The 19,773-nt window shown below is 40.9% G+C and overlaps 1 protein-coding gene across 5 annotated transcripts in view; it reads left to right on the forward strand.

Moving 5' to 3' along the window:
• The window catches only part of AEBP1 (AE binding protein 1), a 146,610-nt gene that overhangs the window by 107,010 nt on the left and 19,827 nt on the right, over positions 1–19,773 (forward strand). For all 5 annotated transcript variants that reach the window (XM_073588628.1, XM_073588629.1, XM_073588626.1 and 2 more), the window contains 7 exons: positions 4,697–4,841; positions 13,905–13,993; positions 14,088–14,211; positions 14,332–14,528; positions 14,806–14,985; positions 15,061–15,445; positions 16,375–16,514. In XM_073588628.1, coding sequence (XP_073444729.1) covers positions 4,697–4,841; positions 13,905–13,993; positions 14,088–14,211; positions 14,332–14,528; positions 14,806–14,985; positions 15,061–15,445; positions 16,375–16,514 — 1,260 coding nt within the window. The remainder of the gene's footprint in view (positions 1–4,696; positions 4,842–13,904; positions 13,994–14,087; positions 14,212–14,331; positions 14,529–14,805; positions 14,986–15,060; positions 15,446–16,374; positions 16,515–19,773) is intronic.

A 19,773-nucleotide genomic window follows, 5' to 3' on the forward strand; every position in this document is an offset into this window, starting at 1 on the left:
GCGGAAAAACTAGCGTTTTGCAAGCGTAATTAGCTTGCAGAATGCTGGCGTTTCCCAAGTGATCTGTAGCATTGCTTGGAGAACTGATTGACAGGTTGGTCACACTCGTCAAACATAGTGTTTGACAAGTGTGACCAACTTTTTACTACTGAGGCTGCCTATGCGGCATCAGTAGTAAAAGATAGGATGTAAAAAAATAATTAAAAAAATAAAAAATATTGTTATTCTCACCTTCCGGCGTCCCGAGCAGCCTTCCCGCCTCTCACCACGCTCCCGGTCCTAGTAATCCTTTGCGCGAATGAGCGCGTGACTTCGCGCTCCTGCGACATCCTCGCGAATGACCGCGAGACGTCGTGCTCCCGCGAGATCGCGACTTCATTCTTGCAAAGGATTACTGAGACCGGGAGCGTGGAGAGAGGTGGGAAGGCTGCGCGGGACGCCGGAAGGTAAGAATAACAATATTTTTTATTTTAATTCTATTTTTTACAGGGATATGGTACCCACAGCCCGGAGGACAGTCTCTCCTCCTCCGGATCGTGGGTACCATCCCCAAATGTTCTGCTTACTTTTCGCATAGTGGGCACAGCCACATGCGGAAAGTAAGCAGAACAATGCATTCCTATGGGTGCGGGATTGCCGCGATTCCGCTAAACTAATGAGCATGCTGCGTTTTTTACCGCGAAGCGATTCCGCCGCGGAAAAAAACGCAGCATTAGCACAGCATTGCGGAATCCCATAGGAATGCATGGGATGCTTATTTTTTGCGTTTTCGAGGCAAAATCACGCGTTTAAAACCGCCGCGAAAAAACCACGACGTGTGAACGTAGCCTAAAACATATAGTATATAAATATATAATGCAATTAATTATAGGTCACCCAGTAGAAATCGTAAGATATAATGTAGCAAATGCATATAACCACATGGACCAAGTAAAAAGGATAATATTAATAAATATATAAGGAGATTATAAATATCTGACACATAATATAATAATAATAAATTTTATTTCTATAGCGCCGACATATTCCGCAGCACTTCAGAGGGGATTTGTACAGACAATAGACATTACAGCATAACAATAATCACATAGATTATAAAAAATACCAAGAGGAATGAGGGCCCTGCTAGCAAGCTTACAGTCTATGAGGAAAGAGGTAGACACGAAAGGTGGGTGGTAACAGTTGCCCTGATTGTATGGACCAGCCATAATGTTGTGTGTAACAGTACAGACACAGAGGGCTAATGGATGCATAAAGCATGTGGGAACATGATGCGGGGAACCTGGTTATGGTAAAACTTTTGACTGTGCCACCCAGAGATAGATTAGGTTAATGTGTTGAGGCGGTAGGCCAGTCTGAATAAATGCGTTTTCAGGGCACGCTTAAAATTGTGGGGATTGGGGACTAATCGTATTGACCTGGGAAGTGCATTCCAAAGAATTGGCGCAGCACGTGTAAAGTCTTGGAGACGGGAGTGGGAGGTTCTGATTATTGAGGATGCTAACCTCAGGTCATCAGCAGAACGGAGGGCGCGGGTAGGGTGGTATACTGAAACAAGGGAGATGTAGGGTGGTGCTGAGCCATGGAGGGCTTTGTGGGTGAGGGTAATAAGTTTATACTGAATTCTGGAGTGGATGGGTAGCCAGTGTAATGACTGGCACAAGGTAGAGGCACCGGTGTAACGATTGGTGAGGAATATGATCCTGGCTGCAGCATTCAAGACAGACTGAAGAAGGGAGAGTTTGGTAAGAGGGAGACCGATTAGAAGAGAGTTACAATAGTCGAGACGAGAATGAATAAGAGAAACAGTAAGAGTTTTTGCAGAGCCAAAAGTAAGAAAAGGTCGGATTCTAGAAATGTTTTTGAGGTGCAGATGACAAGAGCGAGCCAGTGATCGAATGTGGGTGGCAAAGGAAAGCTCGGAGTCAAGTATGACCCCAAGACAGCGGGCATGTTGCTGGGGAGTAATAGTGGAACCACACACGGAAATGGCAATGTTGGGTATAGGTACATTAGTAGCGGGAGGAAACACAAGGAGTTCAGTCTTTGACAGGTTCAGTTTCAGATATAGTGAGGACATGATGTTAGACACAGCGTTTAGACTATCGCTGGTGTTTTCTAGAAAGGCTGGCGTGATGTCATATATAATGTATGCAGTGTATATAGGTACTAGCAACTGCACCACAGAATCTCCTGAAACTATAATGGACCAAGAACACTAGAGTGAAACTAAAGGGAAAGAGAGAGGATTGTATACACCAACGTGTCCAGCATATGGGTGGCAGAGAAAGGGTTACCTGACAGTGTAGCGGTGGTCCCGGAAGAGGTGCGGAGCACACACCGACGCACATTTTGTAAGATTCTTCGTCAGGATCCCCCCGACATTTTTTGAATGTTTTTTTACTCTTGTTGGTTGGACGCATGGATTTTTTTATAAGATGATTTTATCTATATTATATTTTATATATTTTATATGGGTAAACCCTCTATATTTGTAAATGTTATTTTTTATTATTATTTCCATTTCGTCCTTTTTGCTTTGGTGTTCTGGCTATTAAAAAAGGAAGACCCCCTCCCAAAAAATGAATAAAAAGACCCCCCAATTTTTAATAACCAGCAAAGGCTAAACGGACAGCTGCGCACTGATCGTAATAAGCTGGGAAGGTGCCATAGATATTGACCACCTCCCAGATTAATAACATCAGCCCTCAGCCTCCCAAGAAATGGCACAACCATTAGATGAGCCAATTCTGGCACTTAGCCTAAGCTCTTATTACACCTACTACATATTGGGATAGGATCTTGGAGATGGAAATACTCCTTTAAACATCCCTATGTTGCCAATGCTAATGTTGTTAGTATGTATAGTGTTACACATACAGTTGTGGCCAAAAGTATTGACACCCCTGCAATTTTGTCAGATAATACTCAGTTTCTTCCTGAAAATGATTGCAAACACAAATTCTTTGTTGTTATTATCTTCATTTAATTTGTCTTAAATGAAAAAACACAAAAATAATTGTCCTAAAGCCAAATTGGATATAATTCCACACCAAACATAAAAAAGAGGGTGGACAAAAGTATTGGCACTGTTCGAAAAATCATGTGATGCTTCTCTAATTTGTGTAATTAACAGCACCTGTAACTTACCTGTGGCACCTAACAGGTGTTGGCAATAACTAAATCACACTTGCAGCCAGTTGACATGGATTAAAGTTGACTCAACCTCTGTCCTGTGTCCTTGTGTGCACCACATTGAGCACGGAGAAAAGAAAGAAGACCAAAGAACTGTCTGAGGACTTGAGAAACCAAATTGTGAGGAAGCATGAGCAATCTCAAGGCTACAAGTCCATCTCCAAAGACCTGAATGTTCCTGTGTCTACCGTGCGCAGTGTCATCAAGAAGTTTAAAGCCCATGGCACTGTGGCTAACCTCCCTAGATGTGGACGGAAAAGAAAAATTGACAAGAGATTTCAACGCAAGATTGTGCGGATGTTGGATAAAGAACCTCGACTAACATCCAAACAAGTTCAAGCTGCCCTGCAGTCCGAGGGTACAACAGTGTCAACCCGTACTATCCGTCGGCATCTGAATGTAAAGGGACTGTATGGTAGGAGTCCCAGGAAGACCCCACTTCTTACTCCGAGACATAAAAAAAGCCAGGTTGGAGTTTGCCAAAACTTACCTGAAAAAGCCTAAAACATTTTGGAAGAATGTTCTCTGGTCAGATGAGACAAAAGTAGAGCTTTTTGGGCAAAGACATCAACATAGAGTTTACAGGAGAAAAAAGAGGCATTCAAAGAAAAAAACACGGTCCCTACAGTCAAACATGGCGGAGGTTCCCTGATGTTTTGGGGTTGCTTTGCTGCCTCTGGCACTGGACTGCTTGACCGTGTGCATGGCATTATGAAGTCTGAAGACTACCAACAAATTTTGCAGCATAATGTAGGGCCCAGTGTGAGAAAGCTGGGTCTCCCTCATAGGTCATGGGTCTTCCAGCAGGAAAATGACCCAAAACACACTTCAAAAAGCACTAGAAAATGGTTTGAGAGAAATCACTGGAGACTTCTAAGGTGGCCAGCAATGAGTCCAGACCTGAATCCCATAGAACACCTGTGGAGAGATCTAAAATTGACAGTTTGGAGAAGGCACCCTTCAAATATCAGGGACCTGGAGCAGTTTGCCAAAGAAGAATGGTCTAAAATTCCAGCAGAGCATTGTAAGAAACTCATTGATGGTTACCGGAAGAGGTTGGTCGCAGATATTGGCTAAAGTTTGTGCAACCAAGTATTAGGCTGAGGGTGCCAATACTTTTGTCTGGCCCATTTTTGGAGTTTTGTGTGAAATGATCAATGTTTTGCTTTTTGCTTCATTCTTTTGTGCTTTTTCATTTAAGACAAATTAAATGAAGATAATAATACCAAAGAATTTGTGTTTGCAATCATTTTCAGGAAGAAACTGAGTATTATCTGACAAAATTGCAGGGGTGTCAATACTTTTGGCCACAACTGTAGTGACCAATGAGTGCTCAGCTTTCATTTTTCAAACTGTTCTGGAGCAATTAAACCTGCGCTGTGATTGGTTGCTACTGTATAGGCAACAAGGTCAGCTTTGTGTTAAGAAATATGGCTTTGATAAATGGGGCTCTATAGTGTAAGTTTTTATAGTTACCCCCCTCTCCATTGTCTCTTTATAGATGTTCTATGGGAACGTGGACAAGGATACACCGGTGCAGACAGATTTTCCAGAACCTGTGGTAGCAAGATTCCTGCGTGTATATCCCCAGACCTGGAATGGCAGCCTGTGCATGCGCATGGAGGTCTTAGGATGTCCAATATCCAGTAAGAAATATCAATTTTATTTTATTATTTTCATCAAAAATGTTGGTATATTCGGAATGACAAGAATTGTACTCTACACTGGATTATGCATCAGAAACCCACAAATAATCTTCATAAAATGCGAGAGCGAAATCATTTACAGAACTGAGAGAATGTGGAGGAAAGGAAATATGTATGAAAACTCAGTATTATGCAGCTACACAGTAGGACACGGAGTCCTATGGGTCTGTATTACAGAAGGGTAGGCGCTTTGCGTGCCGTCATATGGTGACTCCATAGGGAACTGTACCATGGGAGTAATGCTTCTTGTATACTCTCCTCCTGAAAAAAATTGAATAAAAATATATATACAAAATATTTTTTTTTTATTTCTGATAATTTACCAATAAATAAATCAGATTCCAAATAATACCACCACACAAAGTGCATTCATTATCACTGTGCCCTTAACAAATCTCAGCCCTTTTATGCTCTTTTCACAAGAATGCTTCCCTTTGTTCCCTCTACACAATAGTTATGTCCCCCATTGTTCCACCACACAGTACTGTTCATTTTTGGTGCCGCCATATGGTGAAGTGTTCTGTGCGCACCTCCTCCATCAGTATTGTCTTTTAAACCATGAAAAAAAACCCTGAATCTCCCCTAACCCTTATTCCCACAATGAGCGCCTGGGACGTCATTATTCCCAAACTTTCAGAGTCCGACGCAGTCTGTGGCTTTCGAGAGTAATTGCCGGGGTAAGGAGCCAATAGCTCTTGGATTTGTCAAACTTTCCAGTTCATCGGGATGAAAGCAGAGTGGAAAATGGCACATGCCCTGGGGATCCAGGGCGTCCTTCACATTTGTAAGGCTTACACATGTCTAGAAGGGTAAAATTGTTTGAAAAGTAAGAGGTGATTTTTATTTTATTTTTCGATCCCTGAACCCAATAAAATTACTGAAAAAATTCCATCACGTCCAGTTTTTTCACAGTCGCTGACTCCATAAACTTTTTCTTGCACCATATCTTGACCTCTTTGCGTGACCTTTGGTGGATGATTTGGTGTCATTAGTTTGGTTAGAAATTAATTGACCCTGTGCTGCGATTGGCTGATGTGGGCAGAGAACATAGTAACATAGTTTTGAAGGCTGAAGGAAGACCTTATGTCCATCTAGTTCAGCCTATTTTTAGTGCAGCTGTTCTGCATTGTTGATCCTGGGGAAGGCAAAAAACCCACAGAGTAGAAAAAAATTTCTTCCCCTAAGCTGGGTCAACCATCTACCTATAATATTATGTTATTCGTAACCTTCTATACTGTTACTCACAAGAAAAGCATCCATTCCTTTCTTAAATTCATTCAGTGAGTTGGCCATCACCTCTTCCTCAGGAAGAGAATTCCAGAGCCTCACTGCTCTTACCGTGAAGAACCCTCTTCTATGCTGGTGCAGAAATTGTCTTTCCTCCAAACGAAGAGAATGCCCCCTTGTTCTTGTCACAATCCTTGGTACAAACAGTTCATTGGAGAGATCTCTGTATTGCCCTCTGATATACTTGTACATATATTAGGTCTCCTCTAAGTCTTCTCTTTTCTAGAGTAAATAGACCTAATTTTGATAACCTTTCTGGGTATTGTAGTGAACCAACTCCATTTATCATTTTAGTAGCCCGCCTTTGAACCCTTTCAAGTTCAGTAATGTCTTTCTTGAGCACCGGCGTCCAAAATTGCACACAATACTCCAAGTGTGGTCTGACGAGTGATTTGAACAGAGGGAGAATTCTGTTTTCATCTCGTGTACCCAGACCTCTTCTAATGCATCCCATGACCCTATTTGCTTTGGTGGCAGCTGCCTGACACTGGGCACTCCAATTTAGCTTCTTATTGACTAAGATGCCTAAGTCTTTTTCCATGTCTGATTTCCCCAGCAGTTTCCCATTTAGTAAGTAATTGTAGCATCTGTTTCTCCTTCCCATGTGCATAACCTTACACTTATCTGTGTTAAACCTCATTTGCCATTTTTCAGCCCAATTCTCCAATTTACTCAAATCTGTCTGTAGTTGCAAACTGTCCTCCTTTGTGTTAACTACCTTACATAGTTTTTTATCATCTGCAAATACTGATATTTTACTGTGTAAGCCATCCACTAGATCATTAATAAATATATTAAATAGTAGGGGGCCCAATACAGAGCCCTGTGGTACCCCACTAGTAACCCTGGCCCAATCTGAGTATGCCCCATTAATAACCTCTCTTTGCTTTCTATCACTAAGCCAGCTACCTACCCATCTACACACATTTTCCCCTAGCCCAAGCTTTCTCATCTTACTTACCAATCTTTTATGTGGGACAGTGTCAAATGCTTTAGAGAAGTTGAGATAAATGACATCCAATGATTCTCCTTGGTCCATTTGAGAGCTTACATCCTCATAGAAGCTGATCAGGTTAGTTTGACAGGAGCGATCCTTCATAAATCCATGTTGATATGGAGTTAAATATTTATTAACATTGAGATATTCCATAATGGTATCCCTTAGAAACCCTTCAAAAATTGTACCCACAACAGAAGTTAAGCTTACCGGCCTATAGTTTCCAGGTTCCCTTTTACACCCCTTTTTGAATATTGGTACCACATTTGCTTGCCGCCAATCAAAAGGAACAGACCCTGTTTCTATAGAGTCTTTAAATATAAGGAATAGAGGCCTGTCTATCACATTCCTTAACTCCCTTAATACCCGAGGGTGAATGCCATCAGGGCCTGGTGATTTGTCAATTTTAATCTTACTAAGGCGGTTCTGCACTTCTTCCTTGGTTAGGCAGGTAATACTTAATGGGGAGTTTACATTATCACTCTCCATTTCCCCTGGCAAATCCTTTTCCTGTGTGAACACTGTTGAGAAAAAAGAATTTAAAACATTTGCTTTTCCCACATCGCTCTCTATGATTTCACCCTCATTGTTCTTTAAAGGGCCGACACCATCAATTTTAATCTTTTTACTGTTTATTTAATTAAAGAATAGTTTGGGGTTTGTTTTACTTTCCTTAGCAATGAGTCTCTCAGTTTCCACTTTTGCTAAATGTATGTTTTTTACACATTTTATTTTTTTCTCTATAACTTTTTAATGCTTCTTCATTGCCTTCTTGTTTTAGCTTCCTAAATGTCTTGTTCTTGTTCTTTATTGCCCTTTTTACATCCTTCTTTAGCCACATTGGTGTTCTCCTGTTCCTAGCCCTTTTATTTCTGTACGGTATGGCTAGCTCGCAGTGGATGTGTAAAACTGATTTAGATATTTCCCATTTATTTTCTGTGCTCCTATTTTTGAGGACATTGTCCCAATCAATTCGGCAAAGGTCCTCTCTAAGCTGGTCAAACTTTGCTTTCCTGAAATTCAGCGTTTTTGTAACCCCCTTCCAGGGCACCTTACTGAAGGACAAGTGGAATTGTATTATATTGTGGTCACTGTTCCCTCGGTGCCCATCGACTCGTACTTCTGTTATTCTATCTGGCCTGTTGCTTAAAATTAAGTCCAGAAGGGCTGTCCCTCTAGTTGGGCCCTGCACAAGTTGTGACAGATAATTATCCTTGGTCACTGACAGAAATTGGTTTCCTTTCTGAGATCCGCAGGTTTCAGTTTCCCAGTCTATGTCGGGGTAGTTGAAGTCCCCCATAATAATCGCCTCATTGTGATTTGCTGCTTTGTCTATTTGTTTCAATAATACATTTTCAGTGGCTTCTGTTATATTTGGTGGCTTATAACAAACCCCTATGAGGCTTTTATTACTTTTCCCTCCTTGTATCTCCACCCATAGAGACTCCACCTCTTCATTTCCCTCTTGTATATATTCTCTTAGTGTGGGCTTTAAAGTGGACTTTATATATAGACAGACTCCACCCCCTTTCCTTTTTTTACGATCCCTCCTAAACAAATCATATCCTTGCAAGTTAGCCGCCCAGTAATAGCTGTCGTCTAACCATGTCTCAGTTATTCCTACTATGCAGGGCTGTGGAGTCGGTAAGCCACAGTTGCGACTCCGACTCTGACTCATGGATTTTAACCGGCTCCGACTCCGGCTCCGACTCCTTCATAAATGGAGAATTCATAACAAATTTACTGTTGTAAAATATTAAACATCGTGCTTATTCAGTTTCTCACCATCATATAAGTAATCAGACCACTTAGAGCAAAAACTACATTTATTAGAATACAATTAGAATATAGCAAATAACTTTTCTAAACTGTAAGTAAATATGCAATAAACACTTTTATGCAGTTAATAAGAAGAAATCTATAAATTTGTCCTCAGAAAAAGTATTGCCTCTGTCAGATCCTCCTTCATGGATGCCCTCAAATCTGATCTAATTATTTTGAGAGCAGAGAACAACCTCTCTACACTAACTTGTGTTGGTGGCAAAGCAGTAACCACTCGGGCAACATCTCTGACAATGTCAGGATACAGAGGAATCGCTTGTTGCACTGTTATTTTTGATGAATGGTCACATTTCTCAAGTTCTTTTAGTGCACATGAAAAATTCTGCTGAAATGTACTGGCTGTGTTCCTTGATGGGGATGACTCTTCTTCTATGCGGGAACGCTTTGCACGGTCCTTGTGATCCAAATATTTTTCGAAATTAAATTCTTCATCAGTTGATGAGGAGGGTGAAGATGTGGCAGGACGACCAAATTCTTCTTGTTCCTCCTGACTGTTCTGCAACCCTTTCATCCTTACTGCTATTTCAAACAGAGCTTCTTTCCCTTTACTTAGCTGTTGATCATCTAGAAGAATCCGATGCATTGGGTCTACATAAACAGCTGCCAAAAGAATGTTATTTTGTAATAGTAGCTCCTCTCTCCGTTTCATTGATGTAGCAATGCCACTTGCAATTAACCCTCCTCTTTGGGACAGGCGAAACATCAGGTTCTTCCACTCCTTTAAGAAAATACCTGGAGTTAAGTCCTCTGCTTGTAATTTTTTAGTCACTGTAAATGGGTGCTCTAGCAATTTTTCCAGCTCAGTCACCTGATTCCACTGACTTTCATTTAGTGTCAGTTGAGGGTTAGCCATGTCTACAAGAAAGGTTTTCAGTTCAACCAAGCGCTGAATCATTAAGTAAGTACTGCCCCATCGTGTGGCTTGATCAATAATTGCCCCTTTTCCAGCACGTCTCTTCAAAATTGAGTCAACTTTAGGGGTTCTGGTAACAGTAGCCAATTTTCTCACCTTGCCAATCAGTGCAGCAGCATGTCCTTCTTGCAGACTGTCTCTTATAGCCAGCTGTAGCATATGCACAACACAGCGCATGTGATGAATGAAAGAACATATTGACACAGTTTCAACAAGATCATCTAAACTATCATGTTGCTGTTCATCTGAAGCAACTTCAGTTTGCTCCTCAGTTACAATACTGTGTTCCTCTATTTCAAACATTTCTGTGTCTGTGGACCCAGAATGTTCTTCTAGCTGCTGGTCACCATCATTACTCTCATTCATTAGCTTAATAGTACTTATCATATTTGCAGCATTGTCAGTTACGACAGAAAGAACTTGCTCTTTTTTAAGTTCATAGTCTTGCAGAACCTTTTCCACCAAGACCTGGAGAAACTCACTGGTGTGATGAGCTTTGGTGTCTTTTACTGCCAATGTCTTGGTAACTATTTCATTTTTGTCACAAACAAATCAAACATTGATGGCAAAATAGTTCACTCTGTGACGTGTGCAGGCATCCATTTTAAGAAACAGAAAGCGTCCCTTGAGAGTTTTTTTAAGTTCTTCCTTTTGTTTAAAAGCTTCTTCGATTACTAATTTTCTAATACTCTCTCTCTCCAGAGAAACACCAAGCTTGCGGGCCATTTCCCCATTCAGACACATAAAAGCTGGTCGTGAAAATAATGAAATAGGCACACTATCCTTTATAACAAGCTCTATGATCTGTTTTTTAAATGTATCTACTGTCATTGTCACAGTAACTTTGTCACTGACAAAATATCATGCAACTGATGGCTGCAAAGTTCTCTGCTCCTTTGTTTGGCTGGAAGAGCTGGGCACTGGTTCATTGGTTTGGATGCAGTCTTTCTCATCCACTGCTTTCAGTACTTCTGGATGAAAGCGCTGTAAATGTCTCTTTAGATTAGAAGCTCTGGTAGGAGCATTTTTATCTTTGCCTGAATATGCACTCATCTTGGCTTCACAGCATTTGTTTTCGTCTGGATCATTTGTCATACACTGACAGACATAATGTTTTCTATCTTGAGTGATGGTGAAATGTTCAAATACAGCTGATTTAATGTGATGCTTCTTTGACATTCTCAGGTTTTTAATTCTGCATTCACAATCCAAATGACAATTGTTTTTCCTAAAAACAATTGTACAAAATTATTGCCAGGTCGTACAACTGATATAGTGGTCAGTAATACTGTTATTATTCCTCATGTACTCACAGTTAACTGATGCAAAGTTTGTTGAAAGGATTATACTTCTTACAGTCTTCCTCTTCTGAGTAGCAGGCAGCTGTGAGATGCTTGGAAGACGCACACCTAGTATGATCTAGTCTAGAGGAGGAGCTTTACTACTAAGAATTTGCAACACATTTTCACTTTCAGTTTCATACATTGTAAGTAGGGGGGTTGGGGCAGCATGGGGTTAACCAAGTATAAGATTAGATAAGGGCAGTGGAGAACAGTGACACACAAGAAGTAAGAAATGTCTCTATCTCCAGCAGAACTGCTTATCACTGTTGTTCATAGTTTGATAGAACATATATATTTGAGTAACATTTATAAAATTCATATGAAAGTTCAATTATGAAATATTAATACTTTTTTTTAAAGCTGGAGTCGGAGTTGGTACATTTCTACCGACTCCGACTCCAACCAAAACTAACTCCGACTCCACGACTCCGACTCCACAGCCCTGCTACTATGTCGTATTTTTCCTCATACATTACCAACTCCAGACCTTCAATCTTATTGGTCAGGCTTCTTGCGTTGGTCAGCATGCAGGAAAGAAGTTTTGCTTCCTTTTTCTTAGCTTCCTTCTGAGTACCCTGTCTTGGGTCCTCTTTACCACATCTAGTATCCTTGATTAGTTTGTCCTTCTGCTGCATGTTCTTGTCTGCTGTTTTTCCACCCATCCCCTCTTCTTCTAGTTTAAAGCCCTCCTGATGAGTGTGGCAAGTCTTCTGGCGAATGTGTGTTTCCCAGGTTTTGTGAGGTGTATCCCATCTCTTGCGAGAAGTCCATCGTAGAGGTAATTCACGCCATGGTCCAAGAATCTAAATCCTTGCTGCCTGCACCACCGTCGTAGCCAGTTGTTCACCTCTAGTATCCTATTCCATCTTCTGATGCCATGGCCATTGACTGGGAGGATTGATGAGAAAACAATCTGTACGTTCCGTTCCTTTATTTTCTTCCCCAGAATTTCAAAGTCTTCACAGATAGTTGGTAGGTCATTTCTTGCCGTGTCGTTTGTGCTTAAATGTATCAGTAGGAAAGGGTGGTCGTCCTTGGATTTCAGGATAGTTGGTATCCTGTTGCCACATCCTTGATTTTTGCTCCTGGGAGGCAGCATACTTAACTCAGCTTCCAAAGAGTGTGGTGGTGTCCATAGCATCTAATCATAGCAAATCTTTCATTTTATCTCAGCAGTATAACAGATGAAAGCTGTGCTGTGGCTGGTTGTTATGCGCAGTAAAGACAGATGTTTTTTTTTTTTTTAGTCACAGTTCATAACAGTGTGGTGGCGTTCATAGCAACCAATCAGAGCACAGCTTTCATTTTACCTCAGTAGTATAAAAACTGAAAGCTGCAGTGTGATTGGTTGCTATGGGGAGCAAAGTCAGATTTTCTTTTAGAGAGAGTTCATAAGAGTGTGGTGGTGCGCTTACCACGGTTCCTTTCAGTGTTTAGTGGTTGTGGTGGAATAAGCATCTGTTTCTAACGTGATCAAAATGGCTACAAGGGGTTGTCGTAATTCACCCCACAACTTTTGCTATATTTGCCGTTGTTTTGTAGTGAAGAAACAATAAAGGAACATTACAGACTTCGTTAGGTTCAAGAACACAGTTTCAGAAAGTTTAGTTGATCCCACTAAAGTTCTTCTACAACCACACCACATTAAGCTTGGACTTAGTAGTTTGTGAAAGCTTTACCAAAAGAAAGAGAGACCTTTAAGTACCTGTATACAACTTTCATGGACTTTCCGATGCAAAACCGAAGTAAGCCATTTTTGTGGGTCAGGATATTCGTAAGCTCATGAAGGACGTGTTCGAAACAAAAATGAAAGTAGTTGAGAAAAGGGCTTGGAATTCTTTTAAAGAAGTTGTGACGAAAGTTCTAGGTAACAACAAAGATCCAAGATTTAAGTCCATCATGGAGAACATGCGGAAACGTTTCAAAGCCTTGGGTTGTTTGAAGAATTTGAAGTTACATTTTTTGCATTCCCATTTGGACTACTTTCCTGAAAATCTTGGTGCTGTTAGGAAAGAGCAAAGAGAAAAATTTCATCAGGATATCAGTGAGATGAGATGGAAAGAGAACATAATGGAGGACTACTGCAGGATGCTTCACGGAGAACATCCGCAGGTTTTCTATAAGAGCAAAGGTATCAAGAGAAGGTGCAAAAATTAATTCCTAATAAAGTTGTAGAAATGAATTTTCAATACATTTTTAGATATAATATTGTATAGATTTTTGGCTACAATAAAAAATGTTCTTGTTCATCTCGCTTGTACGTAATTTCACACGCATTTCGTGCAAAATCCATACGTGATGGTTAAAAATAGTTGTTGTTTTTTTTAAATCAGAGCATAAGAAAATATAAAAATCAGTAATTGGATTTGGAAAATTTTTCATCAACCCAAATTTTGCATACCTGTGTGTTATTTTCTGAAACAACCCTCTTAAGCCCTAAATATATGCATACAAGTAAAAAAAAGAAAAAAAAGGTGCCCAGAGCTGGAGAACTCCTTTAAATTGGAACTCCTATGTTAAAATTACTTCATATTAGGAAATTGCATTATTACACTTTCTCTCTTTAGATTTTTTTTGTTTTCATACCGCTAATCTCGCATATAACATCTGCTTCTTTCTAGATGTGGTCAGTTATTACAGCCAGAATGAAGTGATCACATCTGCAGATAACCTAGATTTCAAGCATCACAACTACAAAGATATGAGGCAGGTGAGTATTTCTATAGTCTCCTCCATCACCACCGCCCGGCTTTTATCTTCTTAACGTCTCTTCTTTTATGCCCAATGTGCCTTTCCCCAACCAGCTCATGAAAGTGGTTAACGAAGAATGCCCAACCATCACTCGAATATATAACGTAGGAAAAACGTCTAAAGGACTGAAAATATACGCAATGGAGATTTCAGATAATCCAGGGGAACATGAAGTAGGTAAGAACATCAATGAGGAAATAATAAAATGTCCTTCAAATAAAAATGAAGCAGATAAAGGTATTAACAATCGTGTTATTTTGCCTGTGTTCCTAATCTGTCTTGTATGATACTCAACAGGGGAGCCAGAATTTCGGTATACAGCTGGACTTCATGGTAATGAGGTTCTAGGTCGGGAACTGCTTCTTCTTCTCATGCAGTTTATGTGTAAGGAATATCGAGATGGCAACCCGCGTATAACAACTCTAGTCCATGAGACCAGGATTCATCTTGTGCCTTCGCTAAACCCTGATGGGTATGAGATTGCAAGTCCAATGGTGAGTACACATTTGTAGAGGCTTCCTTAAAGTCATGAGACTCAACTCTGCAAGATCTGCACTCAATACTGGATCATTCTAGATCCAGTTGTTCCTGGATTGGTTTAAGGTGCTATCCAAGATGCCCACCGATGATATTTACATTATGCAGCTTAGTCCCATTAATTTGAACAGGGTTTGTAATACCATGCACAGCTTATGGACGAGTGATCCTGTTTATGTGGAAAACACCCATTAAAACACAAATTGTGACCTAAATTAAATTTCTCTAACACAGGGCTCAGAACTTGGAAATTGGGCACTTGGCCATTGGACAGAAGAAGGCTATGATATTTTTACTAACTTCCCAGACCTTAACACAGCACTGTGGGCAGCAGAGGACAGAAAGTTAGTCCCTTATAGGTTTCCAAACAATAACATACCAATTCCAGAAAGCTTTTTGGCGGAAGATGCTACAGTAAGTCACGTATTACAGTCTAATTATTGGTGGAAATGGTGCAATGAAGACAAGACTTATGTATTTCTTGTCTAGGTGGCAGTAGAGACAAGAGCAATCATTACTTGGATGGATAAAATTCCTTTTGTTCTGGGAGCTAACTTACAAGCAGGAGAAAAGTTGGTTTCTTACCCATATGATATGGCAAGAGCAGCGAAGGAAGAAGAACCACCACCCAGGTATCGTCACCACATTCTCCAAGAAGAGGAGGAAGAAGAGGAGTCTGTAGTAGAAGTTGCAGCAGAGGAGGAAGACGGAGTATCTAGGACACCTGACCATGCTATTTTCCGGTGGCTTGCCATCTCTTATGCCTCAGCCCATTTGACGATGGGAGAGACCATTCGTGGTAGTTGCCATGCAGATGACTTCACTAGGGGTATGGGCATTGCCAATGGAGCAAAATGGAAGCCTGTCTCTGGCAGTAAGTAATTCAGTTACAGCATTTGCTGTCTAAAATGTCATCTACACCCTAAGTAATGTTTTAGGATAAGCTTTATAGGAAATCTGTCAGTAGGAACAAACCTCCTAAGCCGTCTACATGGACAAGTAGGACATAGAAAGTTGAATAAAATTTTACCTTGAATTCTGATTTTACCAGTGTGGGACATGTCAAGACTGACAATCAGCTCTCGTGATCTACATGTCTCACACTGGTAACGCCCTGTTTCATTTAAAATAAGCTTTGGAGGTGGATTCTCAGAGAGATCTATGTCCGGCACATAGATCTTAACAGCTTGTTTACATTACATTAAGAAACACATGGATTTCTCTGGAATAAGACATGGGAACACAGATTTCAAGGTAACATTTTATTCTACTTTCTATGACCTACATGCCCAAGTAGACGGCTTAGGAGGATTCCCTTTAAAGGATTTGTTCAAAGATGTGAAGTAATCCTCCTATGCAAAGGATAGGTGATACCTTCCTTATTGCTTGTTGGTCTGAAAACTGGGAGCCCCACCAATCCTGAGAATGGACATCGGAAGGGAACACAGATCATGTATGTGCCCCTCTCGTTCTGTGGGAGAGGCAGAGGTAGGGGAGCGGTGTGCTCGTTTGTCTCTGGCAGTCCCATTAAGAATCAATGGAGCAGAAATGCACATCTTCAACCTCTGCTCCATTTATAAGGCGCTCTTCAGAGAGTCCCGGAGGTTGGACCCCTAGAGATAAGAAAGGTATCACCTATCCAACACAATGGAGATAACTTCATATCTTGATGCAAACCCTTTAAGAACCACTGTAGTCTTTCATTTACAGCCATTGGCGGTAGGTCACAGATTACCCTGCACATTGAACTGATTGTAATAAGCTTAGTAGTAGAATCACATAGCCTTTTCTTCTCCCTAACAGGCATGAACGACTTCAGTTACCTGCACAATAACTGTATGGAGCTTTCCATATACCTGGGCTGTGACAAGTTCCCACACGAAAGTGAACTTGCAGAGGAATGGGAAAACAACAAGGAATCTCTTCTTACCTTCATGGAGCAGGTGAGTGAACACGGCCCCATCTTTTGCTTCCAATAATATGAAGGACCAAGATGTGTTGTGCTGATAATTCAGGCCACCTAAAAAATGTGGCAGGTCCTACTCCATACTTATGACATTACTCCTCTTTGCATTTCATCTACTGTATGTAGCAATGGTATATGATATAGCAGGGGAACTTTGAGCTCACCTCAGTTAAACACACAAGCGCAGTACAAGTGCCGATCATATAAACTGAAAAAAAAAAACCCAGCACATTTTAAAATTAATTTCCCTCCCCTACAGGAGACAGAAGAGTCAGATAATTAGTAATAAAATGAACTATCAATGAACCCATTAAGAACACAGTCATTTTTGTTTTTTTTTCCTCCCTTTCTTCCAAGAACCCAAAACATTTTTTTCCCCATCGTTTTTTGCGAGACAAGTTGTACTACTTTTGAAGGACTCCATTTATTTTACGGTCTTCATTGTGCAGGAACAATTACCTGACTATGATTCTCCAGAATAAGGCTAGTTTCACACTAGCGTTTATGAGCGCAGCGACGGCCTGCGCACGGCCGCCGCTAAGCCCCGCCCCCTGCCGCCCCCGCCGGTAGCTCCGCCCACCGGCGCATGACGCTGCATGCGCCCTGCGTCCCCTATCTTTATCACAGGGGGCGCAGGCCGTGCGCAGTATGCGTTTGGCGGCGCATGCGACCTGCTGCAGTTTGGTTGCGTCGGCGCACCGTCAAAAAGGCGCATGCGCCACCAAACGCATACTGCGCACGGCCTGCGCCCCCTGTGATAAAGATAGGGGACGCAGGGCGCATGCAGCGTCATGCGCCGGTGGGCGGAGCTACCGGCGGGGCGCGGCTTAGCGGCGGCCGTGCGCAGGCCGTCGCTGCGCTCATAAACGCTAGTGTGAAACTAGCCTAATTACGGCGATATCAAACTTATTTATTATTATTTTGATATCTTAGATTTTCTGAACTTTATAGAAAAAAGTGGTTTGGGTGAACATTTTTCCAAACCCATAACATTTTTATTTTTGCCTTGATGGAGCAGTATGTGAGGTCTTGCTTTTTGTGTGCAGAGTTGGCTTTTATGGGTACCATTTTAGAATACATATGACACATACATATGTTTGGTGTACATATACACCAAAGACAGCAATTCTGGCTTTTCAGTTTTTTTTCTATCTAGAGTTTACCTTATGGGTTAAATAATAAATTAAATAATAATAATACATTTTATTTCTATAGCGCCGACATATTCCGCAGCACTTTACATTTCGGAGGGGATTTGTACAGACGATAGACATTACAGCATAACAATAATCACATAGATCACAACAGATACCAAGAGGAATGAGGGCCCTGCTCGCAAGCTTACAGTCTATGAGGAAAAAAGGGGAGACACGAAAGGTGGGTGGTAACAGTTGCCCTGATTGTATGGACCAGCCATAAAGATAAGTGCGTAACAGTACAGACACAGAGGGCTAATGGATGCATAAAGCATGTGGGAACATGATGCGGGGAACCTGGTTATGGTAAAACTTTTGGCTGTGCCACACAGGGATAGATTAGGTTAATGTGTTGAGGCGATAGGCCAGTCTGAATAAATGCGTTTTCAGGACACGCTTAAAATTGTGGGGATTGGGGACTAATCGTATTGACCTGGGAAGTGCATTCCAAAGAATTGGCGCGGCACGTGTAAAGTCTTGGAGACAGGAGTGGGAGGTTCTGATTATTGAGAATGCTAACCTCAGGTCATCAGCAGAACGGAGGGCGCGGGTAGGGTGGTAGACTGAAACAAGGGAGGAGATGTAGGGTGGTGCTGAGCCATGGAGGGCTTTGTGGGTGAGGGTAATAAGTTTATACTGAATTCTGGAGTGGATGGGTAGCCAGTGTAATGACTGGCACAAGGTAGAGGCATCGGTGTAACGATTGGTGAGGAATATGATCCTGGCTGCAGCATTCAAGACAGATTGGAGAGGGGAGAGTTTGGTAAGAGGGAGACCTATTAGAAGAGAGTTACAATAGTTGAGACGAGAATGAATAAAAGAAACAGTGAGAGTTTTTGCAGAGTCAAAAGTAAGAAAAGGTCGAATTCTAGAAACGTTTTTGAGGTGCAGATGACAAGAGCAAGCCAGTGATCGAATATGGGGGGCAAAGGAAAGCTCGGAGTCAAGTATGACCCCAAGACAGCGTGCATGTTGCTGGGGAGTAATAGTAGAACCACACACAGAAATGGCAGTGTCGGGTATAGGTACATTAGTAGAGGGAGGAAACACAAGGAGTTTCAGTCTAAATAAAATAATCTTGATATATCAGACTATTACAGCAATGGCAATGTCAAATATGCCTATTTTAATAATTTTTGTAATTAATTTTAGGCAAATTTTTTTTAAAACTTTTTTTTCACCGCATTACACCGTTTGTTTTTATCTCTCATAGTTGATGTGAACCTGTGATCATTTGATTGTTTGTACGAGTGGTGCAGTCTATAAAAGCGAAAACACACTCTCAATGAAGCCCCTTCTGGACTGTCCCATCAGGATCATGACACAAATGCCTCTGTCAGAGATTGATAGCAGTATTTAAGTGATTAATCAGCAGTAATCTGAGCTTCCATTTACCCTTCATTGAATGGGCTCAGCTACTGAGCGGCTTCCTATACTTGAGAAAACCAACTGAAGATGGTGAGAGATATACCTAGTAAGGATAATATGTGCAATAAAAAAAGTGAAGATAAAATAGCTTTGTTAAAATAGCCTTTATTGTTCATTTTGGCACGACAACATAAAAAATTTATATATATTAATAATGCAAGATTAGTGCATAAGGCAATACAACCGCTTTCATAAAGAAGAAATATAAGATCTTATCAATATAAGTAATAGATCCACAAATGTGCCAGGGTGATAATTATACCTCACATGCCTGATGCAGGTGAAAATTATGTATAGAGTCAAAGGTTTTTAGCAGCAATGAAATGCAGAAACTGCAAGAGGGTGCAGAGAATAAAATATGAGTATTGATACTAAAAAATAATAATTGAAAGACACTGATTTTTCAAAAAGTACAAGCCTGTTTGAAGTAATAAAAAATGTGTAGAGACACAAAATTATATTGTGAGCAATTGTGCAAAAAATTATATTGTGAGCAGCTGTGCAAAAATTGCAAAAAATGCAAAAAACGCAAAAAAGTGCATAATCATAAAATTTGTGCACAAATTGCAAAATGTGCAAAACAGAGCAAAATAGAACAAGAAAAATGTGGTG

The sequence above is a fragment of the Dendrobates tinctorius genome, unplaced genomic scaffold, assembly GCF_039654945.1.
Source record: "Dendrobates tinctorius isolate UK_male_01 unplaced genomic scaffold, ASM3965494v1 ptg000104l, whole genome shotgun sequence".
Classification (NCBI taxonomy): Eukaryota; Metazoa; Chordata; class Amphibia; order Anura; family Dendrobatidae; genus Dendrobates; species Dendrobates tinctorius.